The sequence below is a fragment of the Mauremys mutica genome, chromosome 3 (genome assembly GCF_020497125.1).
Source record: "Mauremys mutica isolate MM-2020 ecotype Southern chromosome 3, ASM2049712v1, whole genome shotgun sequence".
NCBI lineage: Eukaryota > Metazoa > Chordata > Testudines > Geoemydidae > Mauremys > Mauremys mutica.
The window spans coordinates 62474461-62494989 of record NC_059074.1 but is presented as its reverse complement, the minus strand read 5'-3'; the positions used below and the strand labels follow the sequence as shown (position 1 = coordinate 62494989).

Genomic DNA, 20529 nt, shown 5'->3' with positions numbered 1-20529 from the left:
CTCAGAGGATCTCATCATGAATCACATCATGCATTCACATGTGCTATAAGCAAGTGGGGGTCCTGCCACGGCTATAGTGACGTCCTGTTCTACTAGGGCGCAAGCTTCCTCAGCAGTGTTCCTGGCCCAGGTGCCGATCGAGGACATCTCCAGAGTGACAACTTGGTCCATTGGTACATATGTTTTCTTCCCACTATGCCATCACCCAGCAAGCTAGAGATGATGCCAGGTTTGGCCAAGTCATGTTGCCGTCAGCATGTCCATGGACTCCGATCTCATCTCCTGGTAGTATTGCTTTGAAGTCATTTAATGTGGAATGGACATATGCAACCACTCGAAGAAAAAACTGTTACTAACCTTTCTGTAACTGTTGTTCTTTGAGATGTGTTGATATATCCATTCCATGACTTACCCTCCTACCCCTCTGTTGGAGTTGGCTGGCAAGAAGGAACTGAGAGGGTGTGGGGCTGGCCGGACCTCTTATATCTGTGCTTGAGTGCGTGGCACCAGAGGGCACTAGAGCTGACCTGATGGGTACCACTGAGGGAAAAATTTCCGCTGACTGTGCTCACGGTGCACACATACCTAACATAGCATGGACATGTGCAACACATCTCGAAGAACAACAGTTATTGAAAAGTTAGTAACTGTTTTTTCACTTCTCTGGACCTTCAACATGCGTACGTCCATGTGGCCATTCTGCTGAGTCACAGGATAGATCTTCAGAGGTAGGAGATCACCACTTTTAGTACACAGTTCTCCTGTTCGGCCTCTGTTATGCCCTCTGGGTCATCACCAAATGCATGGTGGTGGTCATGGCATACCTCAGGAAGAAGGGAATCCACATTTTCCTTTACCTTGATGACTGGTGACTGAAGGGTGGCTCCGGAGAGGAGGTGCTCACCCATGTTGACACAACGCTACACTTACTCCACCGTTTGGGACTCATTCTAAAAACTGTCAAGTCGACATTGACCCCCACTCAGCAAATAGAGTTAATTGGGGCCCAGTTAGCTTTCACAAGGTTGAGGGCGTTCCTGCCGACCGACCGCTTCCAGATGTTATGACAGCTGTGCCTCATTTTGCAATCACAAGCGTCCAGAACAGTCTACATGTGCTTGAGCCTGTTGGGCCACATGTCTGCGTGTACACTGATGGTCCATCTTCCCAGGTTATGCATTTGTTCTCTTCAGATGTGGCTGAGGATGGTTTACCACCCTGCCCGGCATTCTCTAGACAGATAGGTTCACCTCCTCCATCAGTCCTAGAGTCCTTGCGCTGGTGGGAGTCCCCACACAACGTGTGCCAAAGTGTCCCCTTCATTCCCCCTCTCCGACCAACTCAGTGGTTACCAATGTGTCCCTTCTGAGTTGGGGAGCGCATCTGGACTTGCTGTGGGTTTAGGGTCTGTGGTCGAAACAGTAGGCCGTGCTCCATATCAACATGTTGACACTTCAGGCCCTCCACAACCTGTGTCGTGCTTTCAGGGACTGCAGACATTCAGCGGTTCACATACTGACTAACAATACTGTTCGTTCAATACTGTGAACAAACGAGGGAGAGCTCACTCCAGAGCACTCTGTCTGAGGCAATCAACCAGTGGCAGTTCCGAGTTGAAGAGGGCATCACCCCGGTAGCTGTCCACTTACCAGGGGGTCCAGAACCGTCTTGCGGATCATCTCAGCCGGATTTTCTCTCCAAGCCACGAGTGGTCCCTAAAGACGGAGGTCCTTTGGATGGTATTCACAACATGGGGCATCCCCACGATCGACCTTTTTGTGATGTGGGAAAACAGGAAGTGTTGCCTATTTTGCTCTGGGGAGTAGGCTCCGTCTCTTACTTTCACTGTAGCTGGATGTCAACTCTTCTGTATGCCTTCCCTCCTAACCCAGTCCTTCCCCAAGTCATCACCAGACTCGAGATGAATGGAGCCGGACTCATCCTCATTGCCCCAGCATAGAATCATAGAAGATGAGGGTTGGAAGAGACCTCAGGAGGTCATCTAGTCCAACCCCCTGCTCAAAGCAGGACCAACCCCAACTAAATCATCCTAGCCAGGGCTTTGTCAAGCCGGGTCTTAAAAACCTCTAAGAATGGAGATTCCATCACTTCCCTAAGTCACCTATTCCAATGCTTCACCACCCTCCTAGTGAAATAGTGTTTCCTAATATCCAACCTAGACCTCCCCCACTGCAACTTGAGACCATTGCTTCTTGTTCTGTCATCTGCCATTACTGAGAACAGCCTAGCTCCATCCTCTTTGGAACCCCCCTTCAGGTAGTTGAAGGCTGTTATCAAATCCCTCCTAACTCTTATTTTCTGCAGACTAAATAAGCCCAGTTCCCTCAGCCTCTCCTCATAAATCATGTGTCCCAGATCCCCCCTAATCATTACCTAAACATGGCTGAGGCAGCACTGGTTCTCTGATCTCCCTACATTTTTGTTCTCTGATCTGGATGGCTGATTTAAAAATATCCTATCACCAAACTTCAAAGGATATTCTCCGTTTTACAGTTTCGTGGCAGCATAATTTCATAATTATTAAACTCCTTAATCTCTCACGCAGGAACAACTTTATTTCTAATCCCCAGTTTTTGACCTGTTGAAGGATAGTACTGTTAGCAGAGGGAGAGGTGCTTGATGATCAAAGACCTCAAACTTAAAATATTCCAGGATCCAGTTAAATGAATCTGGTTCAGTTTACACCTCATACATTTTGTGCTGTTATATTTTCTTCATGTGAAAAATCTGTAGGTATGGCCTCGTAATTTCACCTAGTCAGCAGGAATCCTTTCTAAATTCTGCCTAATCTGGTACTTTGGTTTTTCCAATCGTGGAAAAACATAATCTGTTGTTAGGCAAATCCCTGAGTGGTAGCTCACCAACCAGGTTCATGATAGACCATAAATCTTGTTCAGCTTGAAGAGTATATATGTGAAGAATTTCTCAGGTTGGGAAAACTGTAACAGACTGAAAGGTTGACTGTCCTTTAGTCTTCTGGAACTGAGAGTAACAGGCCAAGCCATTCAAGTCTGTCTTAGTTCCACATTCTATCTTGGTAGCATGAGACAACTAACTGCAATAGCATATATCAGCATCAAGAGGGCCCAAAGAGTGCCAGTTTTCAACAAAAAGCTCTAAATTTTCTTCTTAACCTAGATAAATGTGATCACACATTACCTGAAACATATGTTTGAGGAAGACTCAACAGTCAAATGGACTGGCCAAGTTGTTAGTGTCTTCAGCCAGGAGAGATCATAATTCCAGTGCTATAACAGACTTTCATCATGTGCTTATTCTCAAGTTGGATGTCTTTGCACCTGCCATTAACAAATTTCAAGTTGGTGCTCCAGATGCCCTATAAATACATGTACAGCAGATGCTGGCTGTATTCAGTGGATTGGACTCTGAACATAAGAATGGCCGTACCGGGTCAGACCAAAGGTCTATCTAGCCCAGTATCTGTCTACCGACAGTGGCCAATGCCAGGTGCCCCAGAGGGAGTGAACCTAACAGGCAATGATCAAGTGATCTTTCTCCTGCCATCCATCTCCATCCTCTGCCGAACAGAGGCTAGGGACACCATTCTTTACCCATCCTGGCTAATAGCCATTTATGGACTTAGCCATCATGAATGTATCCAGTTCCCTTTTAAACATTGTTATAGTCCTAGCCTTCACAACCTCCTCAGGTAAGGAGTTCCACAAGTTGACTGTGCGCTGCGTGAAGAACTTCCTTTTATTTGTTTTAAACCTGCTGCCTATTAATTTCATTTGGTGACCCCTAGTTCTTGTATTATGGGAATAAGTAAATAACTTTTCCTTATCCACTTTCTCAACATCACTCATGATTTTATATACCTCTATCATATCCCCCCTTAGTCTCCTCTTTTCCAAGCTGAAGAGTCCTAGCCTCTTTAATCTTTCCTCGTATGGGACCCTCTCCAAACCCCTAATCATTTTAGTTGCTCTTTTCTGAACCTTTTCTAGTGCTAGAATATCTTCTTTGAGGTGAGGAGACCACATCTGCACACAGTATTCGAGATGTGGGCGTACCATGGATTTATATAAGGGCAATAAGATATTCTCAGTCTTATTCTCTATCCCCTTTTTAATGATTCCTAACATCCTGTTTGCTTTTTTGACCGCCTCTGCACACTGCATGGACATCTTCAGAGAACTATCCACGATGACTCCAAGATCTTTTTCCTTACTCGTTTGTAGCTAAATTAGCCCCCATCATATTGTATGTATAGTTGGAGTTATTTTTTCCAATGTGCATTACTTTACATTTATCCACATTAAATTTCATTTGCCATTTTGTTGCCAAATCACTTAGTTTTGTGAGATCTTTTTGAAGTTCTTCACAATCTGCTTTGGTCTTAACTATCTTGAGCAGTTTAGTATCATCAGCAAATTTGCCACCTCACTGTTTACCCCTTTCTCCAGATCATTTATGAATAAATTGAATAGGATTGGTCCTAGGACTGACCTTTGCGGAACACCACTAGTTACCCCTCTCCATTCTGAGAATTTACCATTTATTCCTACCCTTTGTTCCCTGTCTTTTAACCAGTTCTCAATCCATGGAAGGACCTTCCCTTTTATCCCATGACAGCTTAATTTACGTAACAGCCTTTGGTGAGGGACCTTCTCAAAGGCTTTCTGGAAATCTAAGTACACTATGTCCACCGGATCCCCCTTGTCCACATGTTTGTTGACCCCTTCAAAGAACTCTAATAGATCAGTAAGACGCGATTTCCCTTTACAGAAACCATGTTGACTATTGCACAACAGTTTGTTTTTCTATGTGTCTGACAATTTTATTTTTAACTATTGTTTCGACTAATTTGCCCGGTACCGACGTTAGACTTACCGGTCTGTAATTGCCGGGATCACCTCTAGAGCCCTTTTTAAATATTGGTGTTACATTAGCTAACTTCCAGTCATTGGGTACAGAAGCCGATTTAAAGGACAGGTTATAAACCTTAGTTCCGCAACTTCACATTTGAGTTCTTTCAGAACTCTTGGGTGAATGCCATCTGGTCCCGGTGACTTGTTAATGTTGAGTTTATCAATTAATTCCAAAACCTCCTCTAGTCACACTTCAGTCTGTGACAGTTCCTAAGATTTGTCACCTACAAAAGCCAGCTCAGGTTTGGGAATCTCCCTAACATCCTCAGCCGTGAAGACTGAAGCAAAGAATCCATTTAGTTTCTCCGCAATGACTTTATCATCTTTAAGCGCTCTTTTTGTATTTCGATCGTCAAGGGGCCCCACTGGTTGTTTAGCAGGCTTCCTGCTTCTGATGTACTTAAAAAACATTTTGTTATTACCTTTGGATTTGTTATTACTCTGGATTTACCTATTTTTCTCCTGCCACTAATAGCTGAGTTTAACTATTCAAATAGAGGACCAAGACAAGATAATTCTTATAGCTCCTTTCTGGCTTAGGTGTCTTTGCTTACCTCATCTTCTAGAGGTAACTATGTTATGGGATCATTATGCAATTTTTGGACTTACTGTATCAAGGTATCCTCTGGGTATGTCTCATTTAATCTTGCCATTGCAAGGGCCGGCAGCTTGGTGCTTCCTGTTCTCTGCCTGTGGGGCACACAATAGTTTTGTGTCCTGAGGGCTGTAATACTGTGGTCTAATTCAGGTTGTTGGGTTTACTGTGTGTGTGACTGGTTGGTGTTAGTGGCCTGTGATAAGCAGGAGGGCGGACTAGAAGATATGGTGGTCCCTTCTGGCATTAGAGTCACAGAGTTTAAGGTCAGATTTTTAACCTAAACCCATTTTGCCTCAAACTCACTGGAAGCTGAATGGCTAAACCTTGGGGTTTGTTGCAACTCACTGGAACTTATACATGTATTTTTTTTAAATCTAGGAAAGAATCTACCTCTAACAGTAGAATTCCCAGAAAGCAATCTCTTCCAAGCATGCAATCTTGATCTTCATCATGGATCCTAGAAATCCATTTGCCACAGAAAAACATGAAATTTGCTTTTTTACAGAGAATCTTTAGTTTTTTACATTTTGTGAAAAAATAAAAACACATATTAACAATTAGCTAAATTTTACTGAATGTACCAGTGTCACTTATTCAATGTGCACAACCTCCCCTCCTTGTGATTGATTTTTGAATGCACTTTCCATTTACATTAACATAAGCCATAAACTGCTTCCGGCATATAGGGGTTCTTCAGCAGTGATCTTCAGTCACCATGTAAGTCAATCCCTAAATGTTTTAGGGGAAGACTTCTGAACTGCTTTAATATCCTCCAGGATTCAAGGTTTGAATTTACAGGAGAGAGAGCAGTCTGTGCTCAGATCCTCAGACCTCATTTTCAGAATTCCAACTCTTCGCTTGTTAGATATCTTTTGGGAAGTGCCTTTTTTCCTGTAAATATCAAAGGTAGCTCAAACATGTCCATAATGCTCTATGGCTTATCCTAGCCCGATTTGCCCTCCTTCTGATGTTTCTGTTTCTGCACGCACAAACCAATGAGCATCTCAAAACTTCTGCCTTATTCATTAGCATTATAGCTTTTAAAGCTTATTTTGGAGCCACTGAGCCATGTTTTTCCCCCAACACACAGTCTACTTAGAGGCCAGAAATTCAGAATTGTTGAAGCTTCTGTATCCACCCACGCTAATCAGACTTCACTAGAGTCACCGCCATAAGGGTGAGTCAGTCTATTCAGCTATGAGATCTTAGCAGACTGGATTATCTGAAGGGACAGTAGTTTTTCCCTTAAGATGAAAGAATCTCAGGGCACTAGTTGTCTTTATAGGAAGAAAAAACTAGGGAGGAGTCCTGGGACATCCTAGAACTCCAAGAGGCTGAACAGATCAGTGAAGATGAAAAGATTCTAGCTTCTGCCATCTCTGTACTCTCTCTGCAGACTATCAGACCACCAGAAATGTACCTGTTTTTCCCATTAGGACTTGTCAGTAATATTTCTTGTTTACCACTAGAAATCACTACTGTTAGTTTAAAAAGCCATTACTTTCAAGCTGTCTTCTGCTCCCTGGATATATACCAAGCTGTTAACAGTGATAATCCATATGAAGAGTCTAGGAACTCATCTGTACCATTTCTTAGAAAAGTTACTCACCAGGATGACATTGTCAGGAACCTTGCAGAAAGGAAGCATGTAAGATGACCATCTCCATGCTTCAGGCACACACAGGTTTATAGTAAACTAAGAAGAGATTTTGATTCCGTCTCATGGTTGTCTACCTACCAATCAAGTTAGATACAAAGAATTTCCATTATAGCAAAGTTCAGCAAGATTCAGGTACAGATATAGACTGTCTCTCAACCTAGGATCCTTCATCCATATTTACCTGTTTCTCTAGGGGCTTGTGGTTTGATTGTTTTCAGTGAGAAAGGACTGCACATGAGAGCATCATTCTTAACAAGAATGCCATCAGGTATCAGGGCCGCCCGGGGGTGGGCAAGTGGGGCAATTTGCCCCAGGCCCTGCAGGGGCCCCCACGAGAGTTTTTCGGGGCCCCTGGAGCGGAGTCCTTCACTTGCTCCGGGGGCCCCAGAAAACTCTAGTGGGGCCCAGACCCCTGGAGCTTCTTCCGCTCCGGGTGTTCGGCGATGGGGGGGGGTCCTTCCACCCCAGGGTGGAAGGACCCCCCCGCCGCCGAAGACCCGGCGCTTCGGCGGGAATTCGGCGGCGGGGGGCCCCGACTCGGGTCTTCGGGGTACTTCGGCGGCAGGTCCCGGAGCGGAAGGACCCTCCCGCCCTGAATTACCGCCGAAGCGGGGGCTCCCCGCCGCCGAAGACCCCAGGCCCCCTGAATCCTCTGGGCAGCCCTGTTAGGTATTCTGGACTCAAAATTGGTTAATATGCTTCTAAGAGAAGATCACTTTATGTTGTATTTTCTACATAAAATGTTGAAAGGCCCAGTGGCCTTTCTACTTTCCTTACTTCTTTTGTGGCGTGGAATCCTAGGAGGAAAGACTAAGCTTTTCAAGGTAGGGAACTGTCTTTATGTAATGTTTACACAGTACCCCAATCTGAGTAGGTCCTCTGGGTGGTGGTATAATAAAGATTAAAAAATAAGTGTGAATCAATATTTGGAAGAACTCTCACCAAATCTACTCAAAGTAAAGTCTTAGAGTCACACTGCCAGTAATTTCTAAATAACAGGTATTTGCCTAAAATTATGACCAATTAGATGGCTGGAACAGAGATGCTAGTACTATATCCACGGCTTTAGAGTCTTTTAGAATTTTTGGCCATAATTCATTATGAGATAAAGAGATTTCAGTCTATTTGATAAAGCACCTTTGAAAACTTGGTCCTGAGAGATTCTTAAGGATTTTGTTGACTATGATTTTTCCAATAATTATCAAAAATACTGATTAAACTCCCAAGAGAAACTTCTAGCTAGAGCACCTCGTAAGAGCACGTGTCACGTGTCAAAATGAAATCCAGGTAAAACTCCATGGGTTCATTTTTAATGCAAGTCCAATTTCAGTCCGAGTTACACCTGAGCAATCCTACTGAAGAAAATGGGATTGTGCAGTTGAAAAAGAGAGAATAGTTAAGTGTGAAGAATCTTTTGCTAAGAATAAAGCACATTCTACTAGGAATCCAGTTTGACAGTCAGCTCTCAAGTTGTCTATAGTAAATGAGTTGTTGATCCTTCTCTGTTCAGTTTTTTTCATGGACACATGTCTGCATCATGCATATATAATCACAAATGGCCAGTAGTTGACAGTGTCAGCAGAGAAGCTAGTGATCAAGTAGGCATGGTTTTGAGATACATTGATGCAAGCCAAGAGTGTGCTACAGATTGTCAGTACGTTATCTGTCACATGAATACTTATAGAAAATTTGTTTTCAAAGTTCAGCACCTTTTACTATCACTAAATTCACTGTATTTTTATAAGGAAAGCTTAATAGGTCCAAAGTGCATCGTTCTCTTTTGAGCCCGCATAATGTCTTGTGACCTGTAATAAACAAGAGTCTCATAGAGTTTAAGGCTAAACTCAATTCCCCAAAACAAAAACTTCAATGCTAAGTTTTTAAAATATGGCCTTAACACTCCACTCATACGCTACACTACTCTCTTCATTGTACACACAATACTTTATTACTATAAAGTGTTTTGTTGAGAAAACAGATTTCAATTTATTTAAGCTATTCTCCAGGAGTAGACAACATGATAGATCACTCAATAATTGCCTGTTCTATTAATTTACTCTGATGCACTTGGCATTGGCCACTGCTGGAAGACAGGATACTGGGCTAGATGGACCTCAAGACAGGACTGGTCTTGACCCAGTATGGCCATTCTTATATTCTTACATGGAGTAAAGCATTAACAAATTGAGTGGAGTGATTAGATGTCAAGTTATTAAGGGTAAGATCTAGAGCTACAACTATGTGTTTAATTTTTTTTTTAAAGCCTGACTTGTTAAAAATACTGAGGGATGGAGCACTTTTTCCTTACTGAGGCGTAATCTAATATTATTAATTCATTGATGGAATATCTAGGGTGATGGCTTAAAAATTATTCAAACCTGAAATATTAAGAAACTCATGCAAATCGAAATCATAAATGCTTAATAAACTTATTTCAGATCACAACATGACAGAATGTCAATTTTTTGTATTTCAGTGGTGTACAGGAAGGGATTCAGGGGAAAGGGCATGTATTCTGCAGGTTTTTTTAAATCTGCTTCCTGTGAGGTATCAGGGATGCCCACAGCTGCAGATGTGACTTTGGGCGGAGTGAGCAAGGACTCTGAGGTGGCACCGAGCAATCTCTCTCTGAGGTGCTTGGTTGGCTAATTCTTGCTTCTGGAATTGGGGTCTAATTGATAGCCATATGTGGGTTCCAGGAGGAATTTTGCCCTAAGTCAGACTGGCAGTAACCTTGAGTATTTTTTGCCTTTCTCTGTGATGTTTAGGTACGGGTCACCAGGTGTATCTGGTATATACCTTATTTAATCATTTTCCTGCCTTGTGGGGGCCTTGGCCACTAGACCTTCCTATTCTCTGCCTGTGGTACATAATAGTCTTGTGGGCTGTAATACTTTGGTCTCATTTTGGTTCTTGGGTTTAGAGTGCAGATGCTGGGTGGTGTTGGTGTCCTTGTAATATACGGGAAATCAGTCTGAATGATCTAGTGGTCCGTTCTAGCCTTAAACTCTGAACCTTGTTACAACAAAAAGCAGACAAGGCTCTAAACCGGGGTGGGGAAACTATGGCCCAGAGGCCACATCTGGCTCTTCAGACGTTTTAATCTGGCCTTCAAGCTCCTGCCAAGGATCGGGGTCTGGGGCTTGCCCTGCTCCAGCACTCCAGCTTAAGGCTTGTCCCGCTCCACATGTGCTGTGGCTCCGCACGGCTCCTGGAAACAGCAGCATGTTCCCCTTCTGGCTCCTATGCATAGGGTCAGCCAAGGGGCTCCGCAGTTCCCACTGGCTGGGAACCATGGCCAATGGGAGCTGCAGGGGTGGTGCCTGTGGACAGGGCAGCGTGCTGAGCCACCTGGCTGTGCCTCCATATGGGAGCCTGAGGGGGGACATGCCGCTGCTTCCAGGAGCTGCTTGAGGTAAGTGCTGCCTGGAGCCTGCATCCCTGATCCCCTCCCGCACCCCAGCCCCCTGCCCTGATCCCTTCTGCTGCCCTCCAAACCCCTTGGTCCCAGCCCAGAGCACCGTCCTACACCCCCAACCCCTTATCCCCAGCCCAGAGTCTGTACCCCCGGCTGGAGCCCTCACCCCCTCCTCCACACTCCAACACTCTGCCCTAGCCCGGAGCCCCCTCTGCATCCTGAACTCCTCATTTCTGGCCCCATCACAGAGCCCGGACCCCCAGCCGGAGCCCTTAGCCCCTCACACACCCCAACCCCCGATTTCATAAGCATTCATGGCCAGCCATACAATTTCCATACCCAGATGTGGCCCTTGGGCCAAAAAGTTTGCCCAACCCTGCTTTTAACAGTGGGTGAAATCCTGGTCTCATTGAAGTCAATGTGCGTTTTGCCATTCACATCAGGAGACTTTGGATTTCACCCATTGCCTTTAAAGTGAGGTTCTGTCCTAAAAATTACTCTATAAAAATGGTGTTATGGAGTACCATGTCTATTATCTCATAGATTTTCATATCAAATAGGCTCATTTGGAGTAAGTTGTCTTTTTCCTAGCATCAGCCCTACAATCTCACCCTAAAGTCTGACGATAACGCTGTGTTCTTTCTGTATTCATAATCACCAATAACATAAGCTCTGCAGGCCAGACTGTTTGTTGTCCACTTTGCAACCATTTTATCTTCAGATTTTGCTTTCTGATGTATGTCTTGCTCCATTAACCTTAAATGGGTTTGCACTGGTATCAGAGGTCATTATCTGAAGACACAAATTGCCAAGATGGGCTATGGTTTGGCCTGTGGAATCTCTGTTGCTGCTGATGGTTAGAACCTCATTTTAATTGTTACTTTAAGCAATATTTACTTTAAATGCTTTTTTCCTGTCCAGCATGCATTATTGTATATAACATTTCCATCATGTACTTCTGATCTCTCATTTGTCCACAGTATTGAAGAAACACATTACTTTTGATAATAAACCAAAACACAAAAAACATTTTAAGGTCTTTGATGAGTGAACTCTCTTTTTATCAGACAAGTTTCTTGATGCACCAAAGATTTTGGCTAACTCAGACTCATTATTTTGAAAACTCTTTTCTGCTGTTTACTTTTAGACAAAGTGTACAAGGAGTAGAAGACAAAATCACAAAACTGAAAGTAACTATGGTGGCTTGGGACCGCCATGACAACTCTGTTATAACTGCAGTTAATAACATGACTCTGAAGGTTTGGAATTCTTTCACTGGGCAGCTTATTCATGTCCTTATGGTAAGTAAAATAAGAGTGGAAGTTTTACTCGGTATACTGTAACTCACATATCCATCATAGATTATTTTAGAATATCTTTATAGATTTGCATAACAAGGCAGAAAGTTAAGGAAATAATTATTACAAGAAATTCAAGTAGCTTTAAATTCTTCTGTGACTGTCAACCTAAAGCAGGGGTTGGCAACCTTTCAGAAGTGGTGTGCCGAGTCTTCATTTGTTCACTCTGATTTAAGGTTTTGCGTGCCAGTAATACATTTTAACGTTTTTAGACGGTCTCTTTCTATAAGTCTATAATATATAACTAAACTATTGTTGTATGTAAAGTAAATAAGATTTTTAAAATGTTTAAGAAGCTTCATTTAAAATTAAATTTAAATGCAGAGCCCTCTGGACCGGTGGTCAGGACCCGGGCAGTGTGAGTGCCACTGAAAATCAGCTCGCGTGCCGCCTTCGGCACGCGTGCCATAGGTTACCTACCCTTGACCTAAAGTAACATTGTCAATGAGGATGGAGCCAAAATAGTTTTTCACATGCCCTCCTTGCAGAGACAGTTAGCTTTTGAAATGATAGTTTCAAAATTTTAAAATTTTAAATCACTGTTATGTTTCTTTAAAATCATCTTTTGTAGGTTAGTATTAGCAGGCATCTGTTTGGATTAGATTTTAATTTGTGTAGACAGGATGCCACTGGTTGTGCGTGTGTGTGTGTTTTTTTTGTTTTATGTTCAAAATTGGCATGGCTTGTTATGGGGGCCTTTAAGTAGAAGAAAGATATGGGTGAGCTTTTGCTGACCTCCAAATATAGCATTCACTTCCAGGTTGAAAAATAAGATGGAAAACCCAGATATTCCTTGAATAGAAGATGCATAATTGATGTATTAATTAAGTACATTTTCATAGTTATATACTTTTGTCTATATACAAATACAAGTTGTATAGGAAATGAAGGGGAGTTGCAAGTGATACTAAATTATAGATTCAAATGAATATAATTGAAACTTTGATAGAATGATTCCCATAATTAGAATGTCAGCATTAACCAGAATGTCTTCCTGAGGGTGTGTGGGAAACCCCACAATCATGGCAACATTTTAGAAACTTAAGGTTTTTTATTGAAGTAGTAGGAATGGTACCTACATAGAGAAATATTACAGACCTTTAAATATAATTATTGAATTTTAGACTTAAAATTCTGCAGTTATGTGGAAACTTGTGGTTGAAGAATGAAAAAGATTGATAAATTTTAAGATTAAAATGAATGGTGCTAATGCATTTCAGTCACAGGGTAACATTAAGCAGGAAAAAAAAAGTGGGGGACTAATATGGGCTTTTCAGTCCCAAAAATACATGTGATTTGTGAACAGTGATATTGCCCTAGTCTGGTTGGAGGAAGAAGAGATTCAGAATAATAATCCAGATTAGGATCTCTGCTGTAGGGGGTCTTTTTTTGTTTGACCACATTTTTACTAGATTCTCTCATGGACCATCTTCTTTTCCAGCTATGTATCCCTGAATAGATATGTGGACAGAGTTGGCAACGGGCTGTCTACATATCTTTGCCAACTCTGTCCACATATCTGTTCAGGGGATACCATCATGGGACCTAATCACATCAGCCACGCCATCAGGGGCTCGTTCACCTGCACATCTACCAATGTGATATATGCCATCATGTGCCAGCAATGCCCCTCTGCCATGTACATTGGCCAAACTGGACAGTTTCTACACAAAAGAATAAATGGACACAAATCAGATGTCAAGAATTGTAACATTCAAAAACCAATTGGAGAACACTTCAATCTCCCTGGCCACTTGATTACAGACCTAAAATTGCAATATTACAACCAAAAAACTTTAAAAACCGACTCCAACGAGAGACTGCTGAATTGGAATTAATTTGCAAATTGGACACCATCAGATTAGACTTGAATAAAGACTGGGAGTGGATGGGCCCTTACACAAAGTAAAACTATTTCCCCATGCTTACTTTTTCCTGACATCTCCTTGTCAATTGCTGGAAATGGGCCATTTTCATTACCACTACAAACAGTTCTTTTGCTCTCCTGCTAATAATAGCTCACCTTAACTGATCACTTTCCTTATAGTGTGTATGGTAACACCCATTGTTTCATGTTCTCTGTGTGTATATATATCTCTTCCTACTGTATTTTCTACTATGTGCATCCGATGAAGTAGGCTGTAGCCCAGGAAAGCTTATGCTCAAATAAATTTGTTAGTCTCTAAGGTGCCACAAGTACTCCTGTTCTTTTTGCAGATACAGACTAACATGGCTGCTACTCTGAAACCTATTAAGAAAGTAGTGTATTTATAGTTGTCTTTTAATGCATCCTTGTATCTGAAAATAAGAAGAGGTGAATACCATTGCTAGGTCTCCACTCACCACCAGTAGCTAATATCTAAATACATATATAAAATGTATATGTGTGTGTACAAACACATTAATAGAGACCATAAGAGCTTGCACAACAACACAAATTTGTTTTCTCTCACCTAGAATACTTAGGGATCAGCTGTCCAAAGAGACTCTTGTACCAATAAGAATGGCCATACTGGGTCAGACGGAAGGTCCATCAAGCCCAGTATCCTGTCCTCTGACAGTGGCCAATGGCAGGTGCCCCAAAGAGAATGAACAGACAGGTTATCCTCAAGTGATCCATGCCCTGTCACCCAATCCCAGCTTCTGGCAAACAGAGGCTAGGGACACCATTCCTGCCCATCCTGGCTAATAGCCATTGATGGACCTATCATCCATCAATCTATCTAGCTCCCTTTTGAACCCTGTTATAGTATTGGCCTTCACAACACCCTCTGGCAAGGAGCTCCAGAGGTTGACAGTGCATTGCGTGAAAAAAATACTTGTGTTTGTTTTAAACTTGCTACCTATTAATTTCATTTGGTGGCCCCTTGTTCTTGTATTATGAGAAGGAGTAAATAACACTTCCTTATTTACTTTCTCTATACCACTCATGATTTTATAGACCTCTATCATATCCCCCCTTAGTCGCCTCTTTTCCAAGCTGAAAAGTCCCAGTCTTATTAATCTCTCCTCATATGGAAGCCTTTCTATACTCCTAATAATTTTTGTTGCCCTTTTCTGAATCTTTTCCAATTTCAATATATATATTTTTTGAGATGGGACAACCACATCTGCATGCAGTATTCAAGGCGTGGGCGTACCATGGATTTATATAGAGGCAATATGATATTTTGTGAGATCCTTTGTGAGACCAAGAAATTGAACCTGGATTTCTTATGCAGTATTGCAGGGCACCATTCTCACAGCCACGAGTTTCCATTTTTTTCCTGCAGTGAAACATATCTTTTTCAGGTTCTAGACACCATTTGCCATAAAATAAAAAGTAGTTATGTAATACACTGAATCAGCAGCTGCTCCTCAACCCAAAATTAGAAATACAAAATTGAAACTCAATCTTAACACAAATATCAGTCCTTATCATGACCTCAACTTTCCATAGGCATGAAAAAATATGCATATATTTAATTATACTACTTTCCTGTTAAAAATATTAATTACAAAATAAGTTGCTCCTGCGTATAATTTGATGCCATTGGTGAAAGGAAATGCTTGGAGCTTGTTAAATAGATTTCTACTTTTAAGGTACTAATTCTTTACATAGCCTAAAATCTTATCCTAATTACTGAACTAGTTCTTCACTAGATATTTTTTGAACAGTTGCACATATAATGTAGAATGAACTCTGCAATAGGTTAAAATTTCTAAAATATGAGTGAGAGTTTTTAATAATGTTATTTCCATCCCTCTGGGCTTCTAAATTCATTACAAAAATGTTAATAGTGATTTAACTGATAGTTACACATTTCTATTTAAAATTGCCACTGGAGAAAGAGGAGCATATAATATAAAGATACAACAAAGAGTTACGAAAAGCCATTCAAGAGAGTTGCCAAAACTGCTGTTGTACATTAGACATTTGTCAGTTTCTTATCTTTATATCATTATTCAGATGTGTATGCTGCAGATAGTGTAATAGTGGTAAGTATTTCTGTATGTATTTGTGGAACATTCTTCTCTAAACTCTTACCAAATCTTTTAAAAAAGATACATGTTTTTTATTTCAGGGACATGAGGATGAAGTGTTTGTACTTGAGCCTCACCCATTTGATCCTAGAGTTCTCTTCTCTGCTGGCCATGATGGAAACGTCATCGTTTGGGATTTGGCCAGAGGGGTCAAAATTCGATCTTACTTCAACATGGTAATTTTCCTATGGTTATTTGCTATTCCTGCACAACTATAAAGTACACTGCATTTTGGTGTGTGTGTGTGTGGCCAGGGGAGGAGGGTGCAATCCTGGCTCCGTTGATGTCAGTGGCTAAACTCCCATGGACTTCAGTGGGGTCGGGATTTCACTCATAACTTTTATATGAAGTCGCTTGAAATTACTATATTAACTGATGATTTTTCTTTGCATATGTCAGCGTGGATCCCACTATATGTATGCATATGGCTATGCCACATGCACACAAGATCAGAGTTTTTTTTGAATGCCAGTGTCTGTTTGTGCTGCACACGCAACCTGTGATTCCCAATGCTCCTATACTGGGGTATAAAGGGCAGTATGTCTGTGACCTTCCCTCAGTTCCCTCTTACTACTCATATCAGTGAGATGGAAACTGGGAAGCTTCCAACCCACTAATTTTTAGCTCCAGCTAAATCTCTCAAAACTTTTCAAAATTCTTCAGAACACATCTGATATATGACCACCATGAACATCTTTGACTCATCTGGATTGAGTACTGATGATCAGAACCACCTGTATTCTCTAGCCCCAGTACTGGACTGCCTCAATACGGTAGATTCAAAACCTGTGGGCTTCAAGCCCTACAGGTCCTGTAATGGACGAATTACTTAGACATGGACGCAGCAGGTGCCTCTTCTCTTCTATTTAGGAGAGCCACATGTTTGGTACACCTCGCTTTCATCGCAAGAACAATTTGGTCATGTGATGCATGGCTGAAGCTTCACCTTCTGGGGCAATCTGTGATGGTCTCCTCAGATCCGGAGGAGATGGGCACCAGAGAACCAACTTAATCCAGTGCCCCATCCAGTAGACCAAGCAACCCCAAAGGTCAGCACAGAGAAGACAGTGCTGAGAAAAGACCTAGCATTGGCAACAGCACAAGTACTCTACCTTTAAAGCATGCTCCACTAGTGCCTTAGCCAACACCAACACCTCTGGTACTGAAGTCCTGTTTTGAGAGGGGCCGTTCTGAACACAGAGGTAGATTCTAGATGGAACTCAGTATCTTTACAGAAGGACGGATGACATAAAGCCTGTGGAGACAAATCTACTAAGCTCCAGATGGTGTCGAGGGCTGGTGAGTAGGAGCAGCCTATGGCACTGAAGAAGACTCTTCAGGCATTGACCCCCGGATCTGGCATCACACCCCGCAACATCGACACCTGTAGCATGTGACAGGCCTCTGGAAGAGGAGGGCTGTCATTGGCATTGAGGTACTTGCTGGTACTAATGCAGTCGCTGGTGCCAGGTACTATATTTCACATTGCTGCTATATAGGAGGCCTGTTTCTCCTCTCCCCATCTTTGAGCAGAGAAGCCTCTCTGTGATCCGTGATCAATATCACAGAAAGGCTTGCCGGCTCTTGTTCCAGGACCCAGCCGCTGTCTCAACACACATGGTATCGGACTGGCAATATCATGCTAGTCAGCCATATCTCTGTGGCAGATGCCATGCCCCTACAGGGCTTACTGGGGATCTGCCATCTCAAGCCTAGGAGCTGGTCTTCACACTTGAGAAAAATGAAGAGACTCCTTTCTATATCAGCTTCGCTGGCCAGACCATATACACCAGACAGGAAAGACCACCATAAAGTTCAGACCTAGGGGCCAAGCAACACCAGCATCCTGCTTTGCCACCAAAAGACCTCTCACTGTCCTTGCTTGGCAAAGTAGTATCTTTGGCACCAACAGTGGCACTGGATGAGTCTTTCTAAGAGCTCCTTATGAGAATTTCAGAGATTCCAGAGATGGAAATATCAATAGTATCGGAGACATCTCACCAATTATTAGTTATTTTGACAACTGCTGTTCCAGGCAAAATCACTTCTCACAAACAAGGGACTGCTCAACCCAGCTAAAGTTTTGTGGCACTGGCTGCTATATCACACTTATTATTAATTACTATTACCATAGTGCCTAGGAGCCCTGATCATGGACCAGTAGATTTCATGGCAAAGGAGAGTTTTGAAGGAGGATCATGAGTTTTGTTGATATTTATGGGGAATTTTCCCCAGATGTGAGGGGCAGCATGGGGGAAAGTGTGAAGCTGCTTGTTTGATTCTTTAATAAGTGGGCGATTGGAGGTTGGCATTACTGGCCAAATGTGGGATTCGATATCTTAATAGTGAATGAGAGATGGGTTCAGGATAGCCTGTGAAGGGCCTTGAAAATAAAGAAAAATTGTTTTTGATGCAGTAGAGAAGGAGGAACCACCAGAGGTATGCAAAGACGGGTTAACATGGTCAAAGCTACCAGCTAGGAAAATGATCTTTGCAGTGGCATTCTGAATGCCTATGATAAGGACAAGATTTCATTTGTCAGGGTCAGAGAGAAGGACGTTGCAATAATCAAAATGTGAGATAATGAGAGCCTGAACAAAAGTTTTTTAGCTTTGTGGATGGACAGGACATGCCCTGTCTTAGGCATGTTATGCAGAAAGAATCTGCAAGATAAGAGGCATAACCTGCATGTGACGACCTAGAGAGAGGTCAAAGTAGGCTATAGATCTGAATGACAGGCAGAATGATTATCCACAGTGAGTGAAAAAGGAGGTAGTGGGAGGGCTTGCGTTGGTCTTCAGAAGATGTGATGGAGATTCCCATACCTGAGCCATTCTTTTTAGGTGACAATTCTGAGGAACTGTCCCAGATTGAGGTGTCAACAGAGAGGGGTTTGGAACAAATAGATACATTAAACAGTAATTAGTCACCAGGACCAGATGGTATTCACCTACCAATTCTGAAGGAACTCAAATATGAAATTGCAGAACTACTAAATGCGGCATGTAACCTATTGCTTAAATCAGCGTCTGTACCAGATGACTGGAGGATAACTAATGAAACACCATTTTTTAAAAAAAGGCTCTGGAGGTGATCCTTGCGATTACAGGCCAGTAAGGCTAACTTCAGTACCAGGCAAATTAATTGAAACTACAGTAACTGTAGTAAAGAACAGAATTATCAGACACATAAATTAACATGATTTGTTGGGGAAGAGTCAACATGGCTTTGTAAAGGGAAATTGTGCCTCACCAATCTATTAGAATTCTTTAAGGGGGACAACAAGCTCGTGAAAAAGGGTTATCCAGTGCATATAGTGTACTTGGACTTTCAGAAGGCCTTTGACAAGGTCTCTCACCAAATGCTCTTAAGCAGAGTAAGCTGTCATGGGATAAGAGGGACGGTCCTCTCGTGGATCAGTAACTGGATAAAGACAGGAAGCAAAGGGTCAGAATAAATGTTTAGTTTTTGGAATGGAGAGAGTTAAATAGTAGAGTTACCCAGGGATATGTAATGGGACCAGTGCTGTTCAACATATTCATAAATAATCTGGAAAAATCTGAGATGAAAAAGTTTGCAGATGATAAAAAAATTACTCAGGATAGTTAACTCCAAAGATGACCGTGAAGAGTTACAAAGGGATCTCACAAAACTGGATGACTGGGCAACAAAATGGCAAATGAAATTCAGTGTTGATAAATGCACACTGGAAAACATAATCCCAACTTTACATACAAAATGATAGTGTCCAAATTAGTTATTACCACACAAGAAAGAGATTTTTGAGTCGTCATGGATAGTTTTCTGAAACCAGTCAGTCAGTATATGCAGTGGCAGTCAAAAGGCTAACAATGTTAGGAACCATTAGGAAAATATCATAATGCCAATGTATAAATCCATGGTACGCCCACACTTTGAATACTGCGTGCAGATATGGTCACCCCATCTCAAAAAAGATGTATTGGAATTGGAAATTGTTCAGAAAAGGGCAACAAAAATGATTAGGGGTATGGAATGGCTTCCTTATGAAGAGAGATTAATAAGACTGGGACTTCTCAGTTTGGAAAGGAGACAACTAAGGGGGGGATATGATTGAGGTGTAAAAAATCATGACTGATGTGGAGAAAGTAAATAAGGAAGTGTTATTTACTCCTTCTCATAACATGAGAACTATGAGGTCACCAAATAAAATTAATAGAGAGCAGGTTTAAAAAAAACATAGGGAAGTACTTCTTCACACAATACACAGTTTTCCTGTGGAACTCATTGCCAGAGGATGTTGTGAAGGCCAAAACTATAACTGGGTACAAACAAGAATTAGATAAGTTTGTAGAGGATAGATCCATCAATGGCTATTAGCCAAGATAGTCAGGGATACAACGTTATGTTCTGGGTGTCCCTAAGCTTCTGACTGCCAGAAACTGGGACTGGATGATGGTGTGGATTACTCAAAAATTGCCCTATTCTATTCATTTCCTCTGAAAATACCTGGCCCCGTCGACTGTCCGGAAGAAATGATACTGGGCTAGATGGATCATTGGTCTGACCCAGTATGGCCA

At 42.1% G+C, this 20529-nt stretch overlaps 1 protein-coding gene across 1 annotated transcript in view; it reads left to right on the top strand.

The window, feature by feature from the left end:
- Positions 1-20529, top strand: part of LOC123365963 (pleckstrin homology domain interacting protein) — a 357662-nt gene that overhangs the window by 174006 nt on the left and 163127 nt on the right. The window contains exons 14-15 of the mRNA XM_045009003.1: positions 11737-11890; positions 16012-16146. Coding sequence (XP_044864938.1) covers positions 11737-11890; positions 16012-16146 — 289 coding nt within the window. The remainder of the gene's footprint in view (positions 1-11736; positions 11891-16011; positions 16147-20529) is intronic.